The sequence below is a fragment of the Pelophylax lessonae genome, assembly GCF_965119305.1.
Source record: "Pelophylax lessonae genome assembly, chromosome: 12".
In the NCBI taxonomy this organism is placed as follows: Eukaryota; Metazoa; Chordata; class Amphibia; order Anura; family Ranidae; genus Pelophylax; species Pelophylax lessonae.
In genome coordinates this window covers 114,748,653-114,768,725 of record NC_138779.1, presented here as the reverse complement: position 1 = coordinate 114,768,725, position 20,073 = coordinate 114,748,653, and the positions used below count along the sequence as shown (strand labels likewise).

At 45.3% G+C, this 20,073-nt stretch overlaps 1 protein-coding gene across 1 annotated transcript in view; it reads right to left on the bottom strand.

Moving 5' to 3' along the window:
- Positions 1-20,073, bottom strand: part of LOC309567750 (sulfotransferase 2B1-like) — a 98,738-nt gene that overhangs the window by 62,598 nt on the left and 16,067 nt on the right. The window contains exon 2 of the mRNA XM_082273196.1: positions 822-971. Coding sequence (XP_082129322.1) covers positions 822-963 — 142 coding nt within the window. The 5' untranslated portion in view covers positions 964-971. The remainder of the gene's footprint in view (positions 1-821; positions 972-20,073) is intronic.

Genomic DNA, 20,073 nt, shown 5'->3' with positions numbered 1-20,073 from the left:
TCATACACTCTTTCTTTATTTCATTATTGGAATATATTGTTGTATATCACATTGGTTTATATATGATTTTGCGCACCAATAAGCTGTGGAGAAAAAAAACATGCAGGAAAGAGAAGGAGGGATGCTTTAAAGGGGGAAGGGAGGGACATACTTTATCTGTTTTTGTTTACAAAAAGTTACAGCCAAAGGAATTGTGATTGTTAATCATTTGAAATAATAAAAAACAATATGATGTTCAAACTTTTGACTTCTTTCTTTAATAACTACATAACACAGTACTTGTACTTTTACTTTCAGTACTTGAGTAGCACATTTTTTTTTAAAAAACTACTGGTACTTTTACTTTCAGTACTTGAGTAGCAAAATTAAAAAAAAAACGACTTGCAATACTTAAGTGCAAAAAATGTTGAATACTTTAGTACTTCTACTCAAGTCACTTTTTGATAGAGCACTTCCACTTCTACTAAAGTCACTTTTTGATCGAGCACTTGTACTTTTACTCAAGTATGGGTTTCGAGTACTTTATACAAGTGTGCATATTAGCAAGGGCGATGGCATCACTAGGGCCCTAGCTATTCAATAATCATAGCAATGGCTATGGTCTATGTATTTTGGATATCATTGCAGAGGCATTATCATGGACCATGTACTGTAACAGGTAGGGAGCACAACTTTATTGCACCCTTCTTGGGACAGTGACAAAAAGATGATTCCTGCTTCCAAAATTATGAAACCTTTTCATAAGATGCACAAACATCTTCAAAAGATACATAATATGTTAAACTGAAAAGACCAACAATTTTCTTGTAGCAAAAAATTACCTGACTTGGGATAAGTTACATTAAAAACATCATCGTCACGCACTTCACACTCTTTCCATGCCCAGTTGAAGCTTTCAGGTGTGTGCACACCACCAGGGACTTTTATTCCTTCAAATTCAATATATTGGTGTGTAATTTCCATGATGAGGCCTTTTGGAGTAAACATAAAAAATTTACTTTGCAAGAGCAAACACTTCCCTCTTTTGAAAAATAATATCACTGAAGTCATCTATTAACCTATTAAAGCAAAAGTGTCAGATAGAACAGATAAATTATAGAATAACGTAAAATTACTTTATTATAGCTAAATCAATACCAAAGCAAGGTTTTAAATAACTAATAAACCCTGTAATCAAACCAAGCCATTAATGTTGTCCCATCTAAAAGTACCCATGCAAATACCATCTGGGATAGGAAAGGGGATATTTTTTTTTTTTTGTAAATTCAATGTTTATTAGGAGAGGAAAAGGCATACATTGGAGTCAAGATCAACAGTACAGGATCATATACACAGTTCTAGACATAACTCAGTTTCGAAATGAATGCTAGCAATCACATAATATACAACGTCAGAACAGGAGGGCAGTTGAAGAAGACATCATATCAAGGTGCCACAGGAGGCCAGGCCCCCGGAGAGGCCCCCCCCACCGGCATCTACCACATGGCCGGGGTACAGAGGAGGAGAGGAACCACCCCAGCATACCCAACTCCCCGCAGTCGACCAGGGGGGACCCAAGTATGTATGTCCACAGGAAGAGACAGAAAAATAAAAGAAAAAGTGTAGCAAATCCTATTCTCCCGCCTCTCCCATTTCTTTTTACTGAGAAGGTGGGACAGACCCACAGGGTGAGAGGGAAGAAGGCAGGGACAGTAGAGGGGGGAAGTAGTAGAGAAAAAAAAAAAAAAGGGGGGGGGACGATAAAGAAAGAGATGGCCACCCAGTCCGCAGATATCAAGCTAGACCACCAAGTCCTTGTATTCTGCGGAAAAGCTGAACTCATGCCAGTAGTACCATCTTTTGAGGAACTTCTCCCTCGTGCCCCGTTCAGTAGCCACAAGATCTTCCATCTCATTGGTACTTGCCACTTTCCGCAGCCACATAGCCACCGTGGGAGGCTGCGACTGCTTCCAAAGAAGAGGGATACAGCTTTTGGCCGCCGTGAAGAGAAGCGGCAAGATGGAATTTCTGTAGGACGCTCATGGGAAACTGTTGTGGTGAAGGAGGAAGTGAGCAGGGTCCAAAGTAAGAGCATGGTCTGTGAACTTTTGCGTAATGCGCAAGACCTCAGCCCAAAAGGGCTGCAAGCGGCTGCAGGACCAGAAAATGTGGAGAAGAGAGCCCACCTCCTCCCCATATCTCCAGCAGAGATCAGAACAGGAAGGGAACATTCTGCGTAACCTGGCCGGGGTGTAGTACCACCTGGTCAATAACTTGTAGCCCGCTTCCTGATATTTGGAACAGGTGGACGTCTTATACGTAAGGGGGATATTTTTAGCACAGGATATTTGGGTAAAGGACATAACTTTGCCAAAACCCCCTGAATCATGCAGATCATGACAAATTAAAGTGTAATTAAACCCACAACAGTAAAATCAGTCTGTATATGCAGTAAAACACGCTTGTTATACTCACTGTCCCCAAACCATCTTCTGACAGAACAGAGCCTTGGGGCAAGCTGCACTTGCATGCACAGTTTGGGGTGTAGTGCTAGAGAGTTTTTTTTTCTTGGGATAGTGAATGTGATCAGCACAGGGCCAATCAACACTGTCCAGACAGAGAGTCAGGGGTCCTGCAGCCTCATAGGACAATTATGGGAGAATGAAAACTCCTGCTACAAGCTTTAACCAGACACAGAAGTCAATAGACTGCTCAAACTGCTGATGAGAAAAGGTATTTAGCAGTTTATATTTACTAAAAATAATTGTATTTCCATGTTCTGTGTACTATGGGAGACCAGATAAAGTGAATGCAAGGCTTAGGTTTTAGTAACACTTTAAGGAAAATAAGAAATACTTAAATCATAATGACTTTGTCACTGCTAACTTTCCCTTATATTAGTGTTTGAAAGTAACCAGTGCCATAATTTGAAGAATAGTTAAAAAACGTTGTGCACTGTAAATAATTCTAGTGATTAAATAGTACATTTATTCATACAGATCCTTGCACCAAAGCTAAAAGTAGGACATTTGAGGAGGTATTAGGGACAGAGGGAATTGGTTACAAAAGAGGGGCAGTCCCTTCAAATAAAGGGCTGTTAAGAACTATGCTTATGCATTGAGACTATTTTAAATGTTATTGCTCCTTCTTCTATGCCACAGTTATCTAGCAATCCCTAAAGAGTAAGTAAAGGAGATTTTTGCACAGTTTCACAGCTGCTACCTAGGGATTGCTCGGGAGCTTTAGAGCCGGTTTACACTGAGGCGACACGACTCCTTACTACTTTGGGGGCGACTTGTGCATTACATTGCACCACGACTTCGGAGCGACTTGCAGGGACTTCACATAATGGAAGTCTATGCAAGTCGCTCCGAGGTCATCCCCGAAATAGTACAGGACCCTTTTTCTAAGTCGGAGCGACTTGTGTCGCTCCTATTAGAAAGGGTCCTGTAGCGGTCAATGGACCGCGAGGGAGTGCCACTTGTCAGGCTGACAAGTCGCCTGACAAGTCGCGCTAATGTGAACCGGCTCTTAGCATAAGAAAATGTAGCAATAAAAACCTTACAACAAGTCACTCTGTGAAGGTACAGGTAAACGGAATAGCAAAAGGAAGACATAACAATTTAAAAAATAGATTGTATAGATAAAATCATTTTTACACCCAAACTGTAAAGAGTAACACACTGAGGACCCCCTTGGGCATAACTCATCTGTAAATTTGTTCACCAAGAATTCAGGTAGACCGAGTGATTAAGCTGATTATCCGTAAGATGGACCGAAGTGGGACAGTAATTGCAGAGCCTATGGATGCAACATGGGGGAATATGCAGTCTCCTTTTGACATCAAGACACTTACAATTAAACGGAGAACATTGCTGTGATGCTCCTGATTGGTGATAACTTTACAAATGAGTTATAACCAGGAGGCTGCTCTGTATATTACTTTTTATAGCTCGATTGGTGAAGAATTTTGGGACAATTCTAGAAGAGCTTGTTACAGACTTTTACAGCTCCATTTGACCACAATTATGTACCTGTAGGGTTGATTTGTTGAGGATGAGTGTAAAATCTGGTGCAGATGTGCATGGTAGCCAATCAGCTACTAAGTCCAGCTTGTGCAATTAAACTTTGAAGAAAAAAAAAAAAACCCTGGAAGCTAATTTTTTTTTTAAGCAGAGCTGCTCCAAATTTTACACTCTCTAGTTTTAGTAAAGCAACCTCATAGTTTGATATATTGGTTAGAGGGCTATATATTACCAACAGAGCTATAAATACTATCAGGTTTTTTTTTCATATATTAGATGCTGCTATGCAGGATGGCATCCAGTACATGATTACACATTTGTGGCTATGGTGTTATCTCCTGAATTTCGAGATGGCAGGTATGGATACAGGTAATCTACAGAAAACTGTAAATAAGCAACTCATGAGTCATGTTAGGAATCTGGAGATTGGCTTCACATATATGCCTCGTAGTAATACCCGATCTGTAGTGCTGTGTGCGCATTGTGTTGGTGCGCATTATGAAAAAATGATTCATGCATACATCTTATCACAATGCAGTTTGTTACAGCATGTGGCAATGCATCACAAAGCGCTGCCATAATTTTGAATAAATTGAAGATTTTCATAATTTTTTTCACACATATAGAGCTTTCTTTTGGTTGTATTTGATCACCACCAGGTTTTTTTATTTTTTGCGATATAAACAAAAAAAGAGCTAAAATGTTTAAAAAAATATTTTCTACTTACGGTTATAATCCAATAAAATCAAATTTCATCAAAATTTAAGCCAAAATGTATTCTTTGGTAAAAAAAATAAATAAAAAAAATCCCAATAAGTGTATAATTGTTTTTTTGTGAAAGGTATAGTGTCTACAAACTATGGTATATACTGTATATATAAAAACTGATCGTCTGTCAGTACGTCAAAATCTATCTCATTTCTTGAGGCCCTAAAATTCTAGGACAGTACAAAATACACCCCCCCCCCTTCTCCAAATGCCCTCTCTTTGGAAAGTAGACAGTCTGAGGCATTTAAAAAGAGGCATGACAAGCTTTTTGAAGTTGCATTTTTTTTTTTTTTTATGAAAAAATGTACTAGGTTTAGGAGTGTGTCTATGGGAATATTTGACCATTCTTCAAGAAGCGCATTTGTGAGGTTAGGCACTGATGTTGGAGAGAAGGTCTGGCTTGCAGTCTGCACTCTAATTCATGCCAAAGGTGTTCTATCAGGTTGAGGTCAGACTCTGTGTAGGCCAGTCAAGTTCCTCCACCCCAAACTCGTCCATGTCTTTATAGACCTTGCTTTGTGCACTGATGCACAGTCATGTTGGAATAGGAAGGGCCAACCCCAAACTGTTCCCACAAAGTTGGGAGCATGAAATTGTCCAAGATGTCTTGGTATGATGACACTTTAAGAGTTCCCTTCACTGGAACTAAGGGGCCCTCATAAGAGGGGATCTTGCCACTATCAGGAAATGTGGCATTCTCTGGGATGGTGGCAATTGATCAGCCATTTTTCCTTGTATCTGTGATCTAAAAGTTTAGGCACTCAATAGTTGTACTATTGGAACCTGATCCCCCTACTCCAATCACTCTCTACCCATGTACAATGTACAACTTCCAAGGGGCTCTGACCCATTTCCTCTATCTCCTTACCACCAGCCCCTGCTCCCAGTGTGAAAGGGTGGGCAGCCTATGGCGGAAGATTTCCTCCTTGCAGCTATGCCTCGAGTGCCTTGACTATGATGAAATAAAATTTATTGAAAAATTAAAACTGGCAGCTGAGTGCTGCTGGCAAAGCAGAGGAATTGCAGACATGGCTGGCCTCTCCTGTGTGAAGCCCAACCACTGTATGTAAAAAAATGCAGAGAAATAAAAATGAACACATATACTGTATATGCGTGTGTGTGTGTATATATATATATATATATATATATATATATATAGCAGGATTCCCAGCCGTTGTGCTGGATATGGGTCCCCCTGGGCCACCGGGTGCAACAAAAGTACCCTTGTGCATGCTCCTTCAAGTGTGAGTGCTGAGACAATGATCAGTCCAGTATCTTTGGGTTTTTAGGTTAATGCTGGCTTGCTGCCTGTTAACTCCAAACTGACCTTGGACTGCTTTCTCACTTATAGAAGTCCTTTCTTTAGCTCTCCAAGCACTCCTTGCTGAGGTAGCTACTTGTACTGCTGCTGCACTGCTAAACACTTTAGGGCCCACACCGGCACCCCCTTTCTCTCTTCTTATCTTCAGGGCTTCAAAACTGGCACCCCCTTTCTCTAAACCTGGATCCTGGATCTCCTTGACCTTCTGTAATGGTCCCCTCTCCTAGGCAGACCCCTGGGCAGTCCCAAGTACTCACAATACTATTTTCCCCGAAACGTCTGCCCAGCAGCTCCACTCGGTCCACAGCACTCTGGATCCCTCTCTGCAGCCCAGCTCAACCTTTGTCCTCTAGCCCGACTGCCCAGGACACTCTCACTTGCACTGACAGGAGGAGAGACAGCCGTCACCCTCCTCCTGGGACTCTGCTTCCAGCCAAAGACACTCTGTCATGTGCTCCCCTCAGACTTATACCACATCCCAGGATGCATTGCGGCAAAATCTGCCCTCTGGGATAGATACAAGCCCTGGTGCACTATTGGCTAGGTTTCCTCCACTGTCCAATGAGAACCCTCATAGTGGGGAGACTCCCCAGACTCAGACACCCTAGGTAACACATGACAGCCTAACAAATTGATCAGGTCCTCCTGATATGCAGACAGGGCCACCCATATGCTTCTTCCTAGCACCTACCTAGGAGGGTGCTACATATATATATATATATATATATATATATATATATATATATATATATATATATATATACATATACATATTTACACATACACAGCTCACAAAGGTGAGTACACCCCTAACATTTTTGTAAATATTTTACTATATCTTTTCATGTGACAACACTGAAGAAATTACAATTTGCTACAATGTAAAGTAGTGAGTGTACAGCTTGTATAACAGTGTAAATTTGCTGTCCCCTAAAAATAACTCAACACACAGCCATTAATGTCTAAACTGCTGGCAACAGAAGTGAGTACACCCCTAAGTGCAAATGTCCAAATTGGGCCAAAAGTGTAAATATTTTGTGTGGCTACCATTATTTTCCAGCACTGCCTTAACCCTCTTGGGCATGGAGTTCACCAGAGCTTCATAGGTTGCCACTGGAGTCCTCTTCCACTCTCCATGATGACATCATGGAGCTGGTAGTCGTCAGAGACCTTGCGCTCTTCCACCTTCCATTTGAGGATGCCCCACAGATGCTCAATAGGGTTTAGGTCTGCAGACATGCTTGGCCAGTCCATCACCTTTACCCTCAGCTTCTTTAGCAAGGCAGTGGTCGTCTTGGAGGTGTGTTTGGGGTCGTGATCGTCTTGGAATATTGCCCTGCGGCCCAGTCTCCGAAGTGAGGGGATCATGCTCTGCTTCAGTATGTCACAGTACATGTTTGCATTCATGGTTCCCTCAAAGCACTGTAGTTCCCCAGTGCTGGCAGCACTCATGCAGCCCCAGACCGTGACACTCTTATCACCATTTGACTGTAGGCAAGAAACACTTGTCTTTGTACTTCTCACCTGGTTGCCGCCACACATGCTAGACACCATCTGAAATAAATAAGTTTATCTTGGGCTCATTAGACCACAGGACATGGTTCCAGTTATCCATATCCTTATTCTGCTTGTCTTCAGCAAATTGTTCTTGTGCATCATCTTTAGAAGAGGCTTCCTTCTGGGAGGACTGCCATGCAGACCAGTTTGATGCAGTGCGTGGCGTATGGTCTGAGCACTGACAGACTGACCTCCCACCCCTTCAACCTCTGCAGCAATGCTGGCAGCACTCATGTATATTTACCAAAGGCAACCTCTGTATATGACGCTGAGCATGTGCACTGAACTTCTTTGGTCGACCATAGCAAGTCCTGTTCTGAGTGGAACATGTCCTGTTAAACCTCTTTATGGTCTTGGCCACCATGCTGCAGCTCAGTTTCAGGGTTTTGACAATCTTTTTATAGCCTGGGCCATCTTTATGTAGAGCAACAATTCTTTTTTCAGATCCTCAGAGAGTTCTTTGCCATGAGGTGCCATGTTGAACTTCCAGTGACCAGTATGAAAGAGTGAGAGTGATAACACCAAATTTAACACACCTTCTCCCCAATTGTCATTTCTTCAGTGTTGTCACATGAAAAGATAGAATAAAATATTTACAAAAATGTGAGGGATGCACTCACTTTTGTGAGATACTGTTATATATATATATATATACATACAGGTAGGTTCTAGGTAAATGCATAGTGGGCCTTGTCTGCCTAACAGCAGGGCTGATTTATTTAGTCAGGGTGTCAGGGTTTCCAAATGTTCCTGCTGAGGGGAGAAGTATCCCCATTGGCTCCTTTGAGAGGATTCTCATATGGCAGTGTGGGAAGCCCAATCAGGGGACACATCCCAGCTTGTAACTACCCCAGAAGGCAGATTATGCTGCAAAGGATTCTGGGAGTGGGTATAAGTTTGGGGGGAAGTGCGTGGCACGGTGTCTTTGGCGGGAGTAGAGTCCCTGGGAGGAAAGTGCGGCTGTCTCTCCTCCTGTTTGAGGAAGGTGGATGCCTCAGGGTGTTGCCTGAGTGTCCAGAGAGTGCTGAGTTGAGCTGAGGGGATCCGGTGTGCCAAGAGCCTGCGGAGAGAGAGAGGGGTCCAGTCCCAGGAAAGCCTACACAGGTCGTGAGAACTGAGCATTGCCCCTGGGGGTCTGCCTGAAGTTAGAGGGGACCACTCTGAAAGAGGTTCTGGGATCCAGTGTCAGCTAGCTGTAAAGGGGGTACCTAGGTTGAGGACCCTGAAGCTACAGAGAGGGTACATAGTCAGTGGACCCTTTAGAGTTCAAGGTTAAAGGGGGCACCTGCAGTCTGGGCCCTGAATTGCAGAGAGCGTGCCAGTTAAAGTGACAGCTATACAGAGTTCTACAATATACTACCTCAAGCTGTGCCAGGCAGGGGAAAGTATGCAGTGACTTTCATAGTACAACAGTGTCAGGATTTCTACAGTTCTCAGTCTTAGATCTTCTGGACTATAAGTCAAGGATTCAGCACTTCTTCTGTTCTACAGAGTGTTCTCAGTGTTAGTGAGCATTGGCTGGCGCCGGCTGGCATCACAGAAGCGCCAACGGGAATTTCAGGAGTAAAAGTCCCAATTGTAATTAGTTTGAGCCACAAGGAGTATCCCACTCATCCCCTTCTCCCATCCCCTTTTCTACAATAAAAACCACAAACAAAGATGCCGGAATTGTCGCTGCTTCAGTTGTCACACCCAGGGTCACAGCTCCCATGGGCTGGGCGGGATTACCGGTACTAATGGCAGACCCACATCAGGCCATAGGCCTGGAAACCTTGCTCTCTGTCTCATATAGAGAGAGAGAGAAAGAGAGAGAGAGAGCTAATATATATAACATAAGTGAGTAAATATCTCCCTGAGAAAGATGGGCTTCTGTCTGTCTCTGGCCAAGTTGTCAGAGTGAGTAAAGCCGGCAACTGCTGCAAAGCACATGCAATTCTTTATTTTAATCCAGGATAAAAAAAAAAAAAAAAGTATAGCATATCCTCCACGCTCAAGCATTTCTTCCCTGTGTGAGCCTTAATCATAGTTATGATAGGCTCAATCTACCTAGCCAAAACATAGCAATAAAAATGTGAGGGGGGTTCTAATTATTTCCTTTTTCTATTCAGAGCTAAAAAAAAAAAAAAAAAAAAAAGAAGCCTGGCTTTATATACTGTATATACTTTAAAGCTATGTAAATGCCAAGCAGATTTAAAAAATAAAGGGAAAAAAAAAACTGTGAATAAATTTCTTCTATTTGACAGTGAATGAATCTATCATCCATTTGACAGTGAGTATAACTTATATACAGTATATTATTAGCCTGACCCTTGTTTTTTTTTTTTTATTTCAATAGACAGACAAAAGTGCTGGCATGCACTACATGACAATGTGACTCCAACATTTCCAGTAATTTATTACCGATTTATTACTAATGTATTATGTATTCCTATTTATTTTAGTTGCACTCACCCTGAGGTACAATTCAATCAAATGAAACAATGGAAAAAAGCACACTGAAAGCTTGCTACTACCAAATTACATTTAATCAAAAATGTAATATTTTTACAATTCATCAACTGTCATGATCCTTTTAAATAAAGCAGCCACTAACTAGACACATGTATCCTCAGATGAATCACACTTTCCAATTCATGGCTCTTTATACTTGTGGACTTGAGTTATACTGTAGTTCAATAGCATGATGTAGTTACAGGGATATTTATATTGCATAGACCTCATTAAAAGTAAAACAGAATGGTGAAACACCTGGTTATATGGTATGCAGATTTCAAACTTTAAACATGAAGATCAACAATCCTTGACAGGCAGAGGAACCCCTTATGTGAAATAAAGGGTATCTACTGTATATACCAGAACAAAAATGTAATATTATGCACTTGTAGATGTTGACTTTGATAAGTGAATCTACCTGGTTCTGGTAACACCCTATATTCAGTATGACACGCATGAATAGTGGTGTAAAAGCACAGGTTGACCTTAATTTTGTCAGCTGAAATTGTAATCAAGAAGGGCTGGCACATGTCCATCTATTCTGTAGCTATCCCATAACTTGTGGAGGTCATCTTGGGCTGGTTCAACGTCCATTTAGCTACATTCCTGGAAAGTTGATAGGAACAGTGTGTCATCCAATTGCAGGAAACAGTCTGTATGAAATAGCAAGCATCTGTTGCCACATAGCAAGTAAAAATGGCAATTTTTCAAAGTGGGTGAGCTCTGAAATACATGTACACAACAGGTAGCGTACCAAATGTCTCTGATGTAGCTACACTCATTTAATGCAGCTTACCACTCATTAGACGCGGTGGCCTATTTCGTTTTCAGAACATTTTTAGGAAGAACAGAAAATTTCTGTTTATCTTGCCAGAAATGCAGTGTCCTTGGCACATCCTATCAGCTGAAAAGAGCCCAGTTCCATCATGTAATGGATCAAAATAAAGGCAGTCCAACCAAGTCCAACCTGTGTGACGGTGCAGGGTTGGGGTAGAGATGTTCTAGTGCTCCAATTATAACTATGTAGCAAGGTTTCCAGGCCTGTGGCCTGATGTGGGTCTGCCATTAGTACCGGTACTCCCTCCAGCCCATGTGAGCTGTGACTCTGGGTGTGACAACTGAAGCAGCGACAACTCTGTCATCTTTGTTTGTGGTTTTTATTTGATTTAAAGGGGACGGGAGAAGGGAATGAGTGGGATACTCCTTGAGGCTTGAACTAATTGCATGTGGGACTTTACTCCTGAAAAATGCCCCTTGGCGCTTCCTCGATGCCAGCCAACGCTCACTAACACTGTAAATATCCTGTAGAACACAGAAGTGCTGAATCCTCGACTATTAGTCCAGAAGATCCAGGACTGAGAACCAGTGGCAGCTGGTGCTCAAAATTTTTTTTTTTGGGGGGGGGGGGGGCACAAAAAGAAAAATGTAATAGGTATTGATTCGTGGCAAAAAATGCGGTAAAAAAATGTGTGACTTTGAGGTCATGGTACAGGCATGGCACAGGTGATTGTACAGGCATGGCACAGATGATGGTATAGGCATGGCACAGGTGATGGTAAGGGCATGGCACAGGTCATGGTAAGGGCATGGCACAGGTCATGATAAGGGCATGGCATAGGTCATGGTAAGGGCATGGCACAGGTGATGGTACAGGCATGGCACAGATGATGGTATAGGCATGGCACAGGTCATGGTACAGGCATGGCACAGGTCATGGTACAGACATATCACAGGTCATGGAATAGGCATGTCACAGGTCATGGTAAGGGCATGTCACAGGTCATGGTAAGGGCATGTCACAGGTCATGGAACAGGTCATGGTACAGGCATGTCACAGGTTATGGCACAGGTCATGACACAGGCATGGCACAGGTCATGACACAGGCATGGCACAAGTCATGACACAGGCATGTCACAGGTCATGGTACAGGCATGGCACAGGTCATGGTAAGGGTATGGCACAGGTCATGGTACAGGCATGTCACAGGTGATGGTATAGGCATGTCACAGGTCATGGTAAGGGCATGTCACAGGTCATGGCACAGGTTGTGACACAGGCATGGCACAGGTCATGGTACAGGCATGGCACAGGTCATGTAACAGGCATGGCACAGGTCATGGTAAGGGCATGGCACAGGTCATGGTACAGGCATGTCACATGTGATGGTATAGGCATGTCACAGGTCATGGTAAGGGCATGTCACAGGTCATGACACAGGAATGGCACAGGTCATGGTACAGGTATGGCACAGGTCATGGTACGGGCATGGCACAGGTCATGGTAAGGGTATGGCACAGGTCATGGTACAGGCATGTCACAGGTGATGGTATAGGCATGTCACAGGTCATGGTAAGGGCATGTCACAGGTCATGGCACAGGTTGTGACACAGGCATGGCACAGGTCATGGTACAGGCATGGCACAGGTCATGGTACAGGCATGGCACAGGTCATGGTAAGGGCATGGCACAGGTCATGGTACAGGCATGTCACATGTGATGGTATAGGCATGTCACAGGTCATGGTAAGGGCATGTCACAGGTCATGGCACAGGTCATGACACAGGAATGGCACAGGTCATGGTACAGGCATGGCACAGGTCATGGTACGGGCATGGCACAGGTCATGGTAAGGGTATGGCACAGGTCATGGCACAGGTCATAACACAGGCATAGGTCATGACACAGGCATGGCACAGGTCATGGTACAGGTCATGGTAAGGGCATGGCACAGGTCATGGTAAGGGCATGGCACAGGTGATGGTACGGGCATGGCACAGGTCATGGTATGGGCATGACACAGGCATGGCACAGGCATGGCACAGGTCATGACACAGGCATGGCACAGGTCATGGTACAGGTCATGGTAAGGGCATGGCACAGGTCATGGTAAGGGCATGGCACAGGTCATGGTACAGGCATGTCACAGGTCATGGCACAGGTCATGGTACAGGCATGGCACAGGTCATGGCACAGGTCATGGTACAGGCATGGCACAGGTCATGGTAAGGGCATGGCACAGGTCATGGTACAGGCATGTCACAGGTCATGGCACAGGTCATGGTACAGGCATGGCACAGGTCATGGCACAGGTCATGGTACGGGCATGGCACAGGTCATGGTAAGGGCATGGCACAGGTCATGGTACAAGCATGGCACAGGTCATGGTACAGGCATGTCACAGGTCATGGCACAGGCATGTTGCAGGCATGGCACAGGCATGTCAAAGGTCATGGCACAGGCATGTCAAAGGTCATGGCACAGGCATGTCACAGGTCATGGCACAGGCATGTCACAGGCATGGCACAGGCATGTCAAAGGTCATGGCACAGGCATGTCACAGGTCATGGCACAGGCCATGTGACAGGTCATGGCACAGACATGGAACAGCCATGGCACAGGTCATGGTAAGGGCATGGCAAAGGTCATGTTAAGGGCATGGCAAAGGTCATGTTAAGGGCATGGCACAGGTCATGGTACAGGCATGTCACAGGTCTTGGTAAGGGCATGGCACAGGTCATGGTAAGGGCATGGCACAAGTTCTGGTAAAGGCATGTCACAGGTCATGGCACAGACATTTCACAGGTCGTGTCACAGGTCATGGTACAGGTCATGGTAAGGGCATGTCACAGGTCATGGCACAGGTCATGACACAGGAATGGCACAGGTCATGGTACAGGCATGTCACAGGTCACAGGTCATGGTAAGGGCATGGCACAAGTTCTGGTACAGGCATGTCACAGGTCATGGCACAGACATTTCACAGGTTGTGTCACAGGTCATGGCACAGGTCATGGTAAGGGCATGTCACAGGTCATGGCACAGGTCATGACACAGGAATGGCAGAGGTCATGGTACAGGCATGGCACAGGTCATGGTACGGGCATGGCGCAGGTCATGGTAAGGGCATGGCACAGGTCATGGTAAGGGTATGGCACAGGTCATGGCACAGGTCACAACACAGGCATAGGTCATGGTACAGGCATGTCACAGGTCATGGTACAGGTGATGGTAAGGGCATGGCACAGGTGATGGTAAGGGCATGGCACAGGTGATGGTACGGGCATGGCACAGGTCATGGTATGGGCATGACACAGGCATGGCACAGGCATGGCACAGGCATGGCAAAGGTCATGACACAGGCATGGCGCAGGTCATGACACAGGCATGGCACAGGTCATGGTAAGGGCATGGCACAGGTCATGGTACAGGCATGGCACAGGTCATAGCACAGGTCATGGTACAGGCATAGCACAGGTCATGGTACAGGCATGGCACAGGCATTTCACAGGTCATGTCACAGGTCATGGCACAGGCATGTCACAGGCATGGCACAGGCATGTCAAAGGTCATGGCACAGGCATGTCACAGGCATGTCAAAGGTCATGGCATAGGCATGTCACAGGTCATGGCACAGGCATGTCAAATGTCATGGCACAGGCATGTCACAGGTCATGGTAAGGGCATGGCAAAGGTCATGTTAAGGGCATGGCAAAGGTCATGGTACAGGCTTGGCACAGGTCATGGTACAGGCATGGCACAGGTCATGGTAAGGGCATGGCACAAGTTCTGGTACAGGCATGTCACAGGTCATGGCACAGGCATTTAACAGGTCGTGTCACAGGTCATGGCACAGGCATGTCACAGGTCATGGCACAGGTATGTCACAGGTCATGGCACAGGCATGTCACGGGTCATGTCACAGGCCATGTCACAGGCATGTCACAGGTCATGGCACAGGCATGTAACAGGCATGTCACGGGTCATGGTACAGGCATGTCACAGGTCATGGCACAGGTATGTCACAGGTCATGTCACAGGTCGTGGTACAGGCATGTCACAGGTCATGGCACAGGCATGTCACAGGTCATGGTACAGGCATGTCACAGGTCATGTCACAGGCATGTCACAGGTCATGTCACAGGTCATGTCACATGTCATGGCACAGGCATGTCAAAGGTCATCGCACAGGCATGTCAAAGTTCATGGCACAGGTCTTGGCACAGGCATGGCACAGGTCATGTCACAGGTCATGTCACAGGCATGTCATAGGTCATGGTACAGGCATGCCACAGGTCATGGCACAGGTATGGCACAGGTCATGGCACAGGCATGTCACAGGTCATGTCACAGGTCATATCAAAGGCATGTCACAGGTCATGGCACAGGCATGTCACAGGTCATGGCACAGGTATGTCACAGGTCATGTCACAGGTCATGGCACAGGCATGTCACAGGTCATCTCACAGGCATGTCACAGGTCATGTTACAGGTCATGGCACAGGCATGTCACAGGTCATGTCACAGGTCAAGTCACAGGCCATGTCACAGGCCATGTCACAGGTCATGGCACAGGTCATGGAACAGGCATGTCACAGGTCAAGTCATAGGTCATGGCACAGGCATGTCACAGGTCATGTCACAGGTATGTCATAGGTCATGTCAAAGGTCATGTCACAGGTCATGGTATCACGCTGCAGCGGCTTCAATCACTTACTTGCTCTCCTGGGCTGGCTCGCTGACTCGACCGTGGCACTCCACACTCACACTGCCTGTGAGACGTCCTCTTCGTTCTGACGGCGGCGGGAACCGGCTGGAAGGTGAGCGCTGCTCCTCTCCTCGAGTCCTCTTCATTCTTCTGACGGCTGACGGCGGCGGGAACCGGCAGGAAGGTGAGCGCTGCTCCTCTCCTCGAGTCCTCTTCGTTCTGATGGAGGCGGGAACCGGCGGGAAGGTGACGGAGGTCGGGCGGTGACGGTGAGTGACTGACGCACGCACCGGCACCGCCCCCAACGACGTCAGCAGGGATGTCCTGAATCATGATTGGTCCAGGCTGGGGTCTGGACCAATCATAGCCAGCAATAAGTCTGGCGCCCCATAGTGGACTACATGGTAATTTTTTTTTTCTTTGAAGACGATATTTTTTCTTTGAAGATGATTGGGGGGGGGGGGCGCCCCTGCGCCCCCTATCGACCGGCCACCACTGCTGAGAACTGTAGAACTCCTGACACGGTTGTGCTGAAGAAGTCACTGAATACTGTCCCCCGCATTGACTAGCTTGAGGTAGTATGAAGTAGAACTCTGTATAGCTGTACTTGCAACTGACACACTCTGTACAGTTCAGGGCCCAACCGCAGGTGCCCCCTTTAACTAGAACTCTTCAGGGTCCACTGACTATGTACCCCCTCTGTAGCTTCATGGTCCTCAACCTAGGTATCCCCTTTACAACTAGCTAGCACTGGATCCCAGAACCTCTTCCTGAGTGGTCCCCTCTAACTTCAGGCAGACCCCCAGGGGCAATCCTCAGTACTCCCGACCTGTGTAGACTTTCCTGGGACTGGAGTTCTCTCTCTCGGCACACCGGACCCCCTCAGCTCACTCAGCATGCTCTGAACACTCAGCCGACACCCTGAGACATCCACCTTCCTCAGACAGGAGGAGAGACAGCTGCACTCCCTTCCTGAGACTCTGCTCCGACCAAAGACATTGTGTCATGTCCCACCCCCAAACTTATACCCACTCCCAGAATCCTTTGCAGCACAATCTGCCTCCTGGGGTAATTTCAAGCCTGGATGTGTCCCCTGATTGGGTTCCCTCCACCGCCCTATGAGAAGCCTCTCACAGGAGCCAGTGGGGAGACTCCCCTTTTAGCAGGCACACCTGGAAACCATGACACCATAACTATTAAATCACAGCCCTGCTGTTAGGCAGACAAGGCCCACTATATCTTTAACTAGCACCTACCTGTAGGGTGCTACAATAAAAACTATTCATTTTGGGAGGTCTAACCTTTCACAAACAGCAAAGTCAAATGACCTACTGTAAGTCATGGCTAGTATAATCCATGCTGTAAATGTCAGTTTACTGTATGCAGTTCCAGGACTAGATCATCAAGAGCCCTGGGCTAACATGCCAAACTGCGCCCCCCCCCCCCCCCTCAAGATGTATGAGCATTGTGTCAGAAAAAATCCCCCTTAAAAAAATGAGCAATAATCTGCATGCTTAGCCCTAAGCATACATTTCCCCAGCACAAATCTGCCTCCCTGCTGAATTCTCCCCTCCCAGCACAAATGTTTGAAAATAAATGCCCCTCCCCCAAAAAAGTCACCCCTCCTAGCACAAATCCTCTACCACTCATATTTCCCCTCCAAGTGCACATCCCCCCCTACAATAAATCCACCCCCCCCCCCACCAAATCTCCTCTCCTAAAACAATTCTCCTCTCCCCTTCACCATATCACCTCTTCTAGCACCTCCTACCCAAAATCCCTCTTTCTAGTACAAATTACCTCCCCACATCCCCCCCCCCCACAAAAATCCCCCTAAATCACCACTCCTAGCAATTTTTACCCCCTGCCACCCCCAAATTGCCCTTCCCAACAAAAATTCCCTTATTCTCCTCGCAGCAATGTTTACGTTGTACCAGACATGAGTCCATATCTACTGAGAGAAGGACAATCTGGGTAATTGCAGGCTGACAGCGGAGAGTAGTAAGACCGACATCTAAGGACCGTACAGGAGCCTGTCCGAGGTATAGAATATAAATATATTCTATATAAAAATGCTACATAACACAAACAGAAGACACAGTTTCATCTGTATTTCCATAAAGTTAGTAACTCCTAACATGGAATAGCTGTCAGATGTTCCATAGAAAGTCTTCTTACTCTTCTTTTCCTCTAAGCTAATTAGATTTTTTAGGTTATCTTTTCATTTATTAGCATATCAACTCAAGACAGCTGACCTAGTTCAAGTAGAAAAGCTGTATCAAGAGTCTTCCAACAGACACACAAAGAAACAATATAGTGTATGTAATATCACAATTTACAATTTTGTAGCGAAACTCAAGAATCTGATAACCTTTGGTACTCTACCTGTTACGTAAAAGCATTCCTAGGCTGTCATCCTGGTGAAGGTGAGAGGTTGTGTGTATTTATTCTTTTTTTTTAACCACTTGCCCTCCGGAAGATTTACCCCCCTTCATGACCAGGACATTTTTAGCGATACGGCACTGCATTATTTTAGCTGACAATTGCACAGCCATGTGACACTGTACCCAAAAAAACTGTATGTCTTTTTTGTTTATTTTTTTGCACAATACACAAAAAAAAACATTTTTGGAAAAAAAAAAAAAAAAAAACAATATTTTTTAAATTTCTGCTAAAAAATATATCCAATAAAAAAATGAAAAAAATCAAATTTCTTCATCAATTTAGATTTAGGCCAATATGTATTCTGCTACATATTTTTAGTAAAAAGCAAAAAATCCAAATAAGCGTATATTGAGTGGTTTGCACAAAAGTTATAGCATCTACAAACGTTGTTTTTACTAGTAATGGCAGCGATCAGCAACTTATAGCTGGACTGTGATATTGCGGTGGACAGTCGAGACACTAACTGACACTTTTTAGGGGCCAGTGACACCACTATCATGATCAGTGGTAAAAATATGCACAATCACTGTACTAATGACACTGGCTGGGAAGGGCTTAAACATCGGAAGTTATTAAAGGGTAGCTGTGTGCCTAGCTAGTGATTTCTGTGGGGGAGGTGCTTTTACTAGAGCAAGGCATAACTCCATGTCCCTGCTTTGCAGGAACACAGGATCAATGCCTTCCCTACTGACAGAACGACAATATGGCTTGTTTACACATCTGATCAGTGTTTTGCCTGTACACTGAACAAACGATCAGGGTGTGCTGGCGGACATCGGGTCCGTGGAACCCACTGATCCGCTCCCGTTGTGTAGAATTGTGGGAGCGAGCCGCCGGTGGCAGCATGCACTCATGCCTGATACCTGGAAGTGCAGGATCATGTTTATAAACATGATCCTGCACAGTGTGGCCGCCTTGTAGCAGTAAAACTGCTATAGGGAAGTCAGCAAGTGGTTAATTAGGGTATTTATATGGTCCTAACAATTTATGTAGTGCTTTACATTATGTACTTTGAAGCCATTAGCTCCCGCTGATGTCAATCAAAGCCAGTGATGAGGAAGCGGGAAATGGGGCCAAGTCCCACTGTCTGTGTCAATAGACACAGACAACAAAGCTCAGGAGAAAGCCTGCACTAGTGCCCCCATAGGAAGCGGCTTTCTATGGGGGGGGGGGGGACTTGGTGTAAGGTAGGAGCCAGGAGCGCCAGAGGGTGACCTGAGAAGAAGAGGAGTTTCTGGGCCACTCTGCAGTTCCATTGCACAATATTAGTTGTTCCCCCCACCCCACGGTACTGCTATTATGGCGCATGTGCAGATATTACCAAAGGACTCAACCTGGTTTGTCTTTGCCACATCTGTGCATTTCTTGGGCACATCTATGCAGGAGCTTTCCTGTGCATGTGCAATGATGGCAACGGTCTGTAACTTCCCAAGTAGCAGTCCTTGCACATGTGCTGGAAAGCATCTGCTTGTGTAAATGGTTGGGGAAACCCATGCATATGCAGATGCACTACAGGGCTCACTCATCACCTGAAGAGCTGTGGCACAGCTGTGCATATGCAGGGGGACAGGGAATGCAAATGTAACTCTTGCATAAGCGAGAAATGCTGAAGTGCTTCTTTGCAGTACAAATAAAATGGCATAAATAAAAAATATAATATATCCAATTGGGAGGGAGGGAGTAGGGAGGAGGCAGGGCAACATGACATTTACTTGGTAAAGATCTGCTTCAATAAAAACCCTGCTTTTTTAATTATAAATGAAACGCACAAGCATTTTCAGTTTGTTTTGATTTTTTTTTTAAATTTATTTATTCTCTCTCTTTCACCTAGAGAGTCCATGAAGCAATGATTGGTATCACCTGGTTGCAACCAGCGATTCCCTATTGCAATATTGGCACCGAGACAGCCCTCTCTTGGGTATGAACCTCAGCCCACAGTCCATCCTGTTTCCCCTATTCATTAGTACCACCATATGGAGCCACCAAGGCTCTTTTCCAA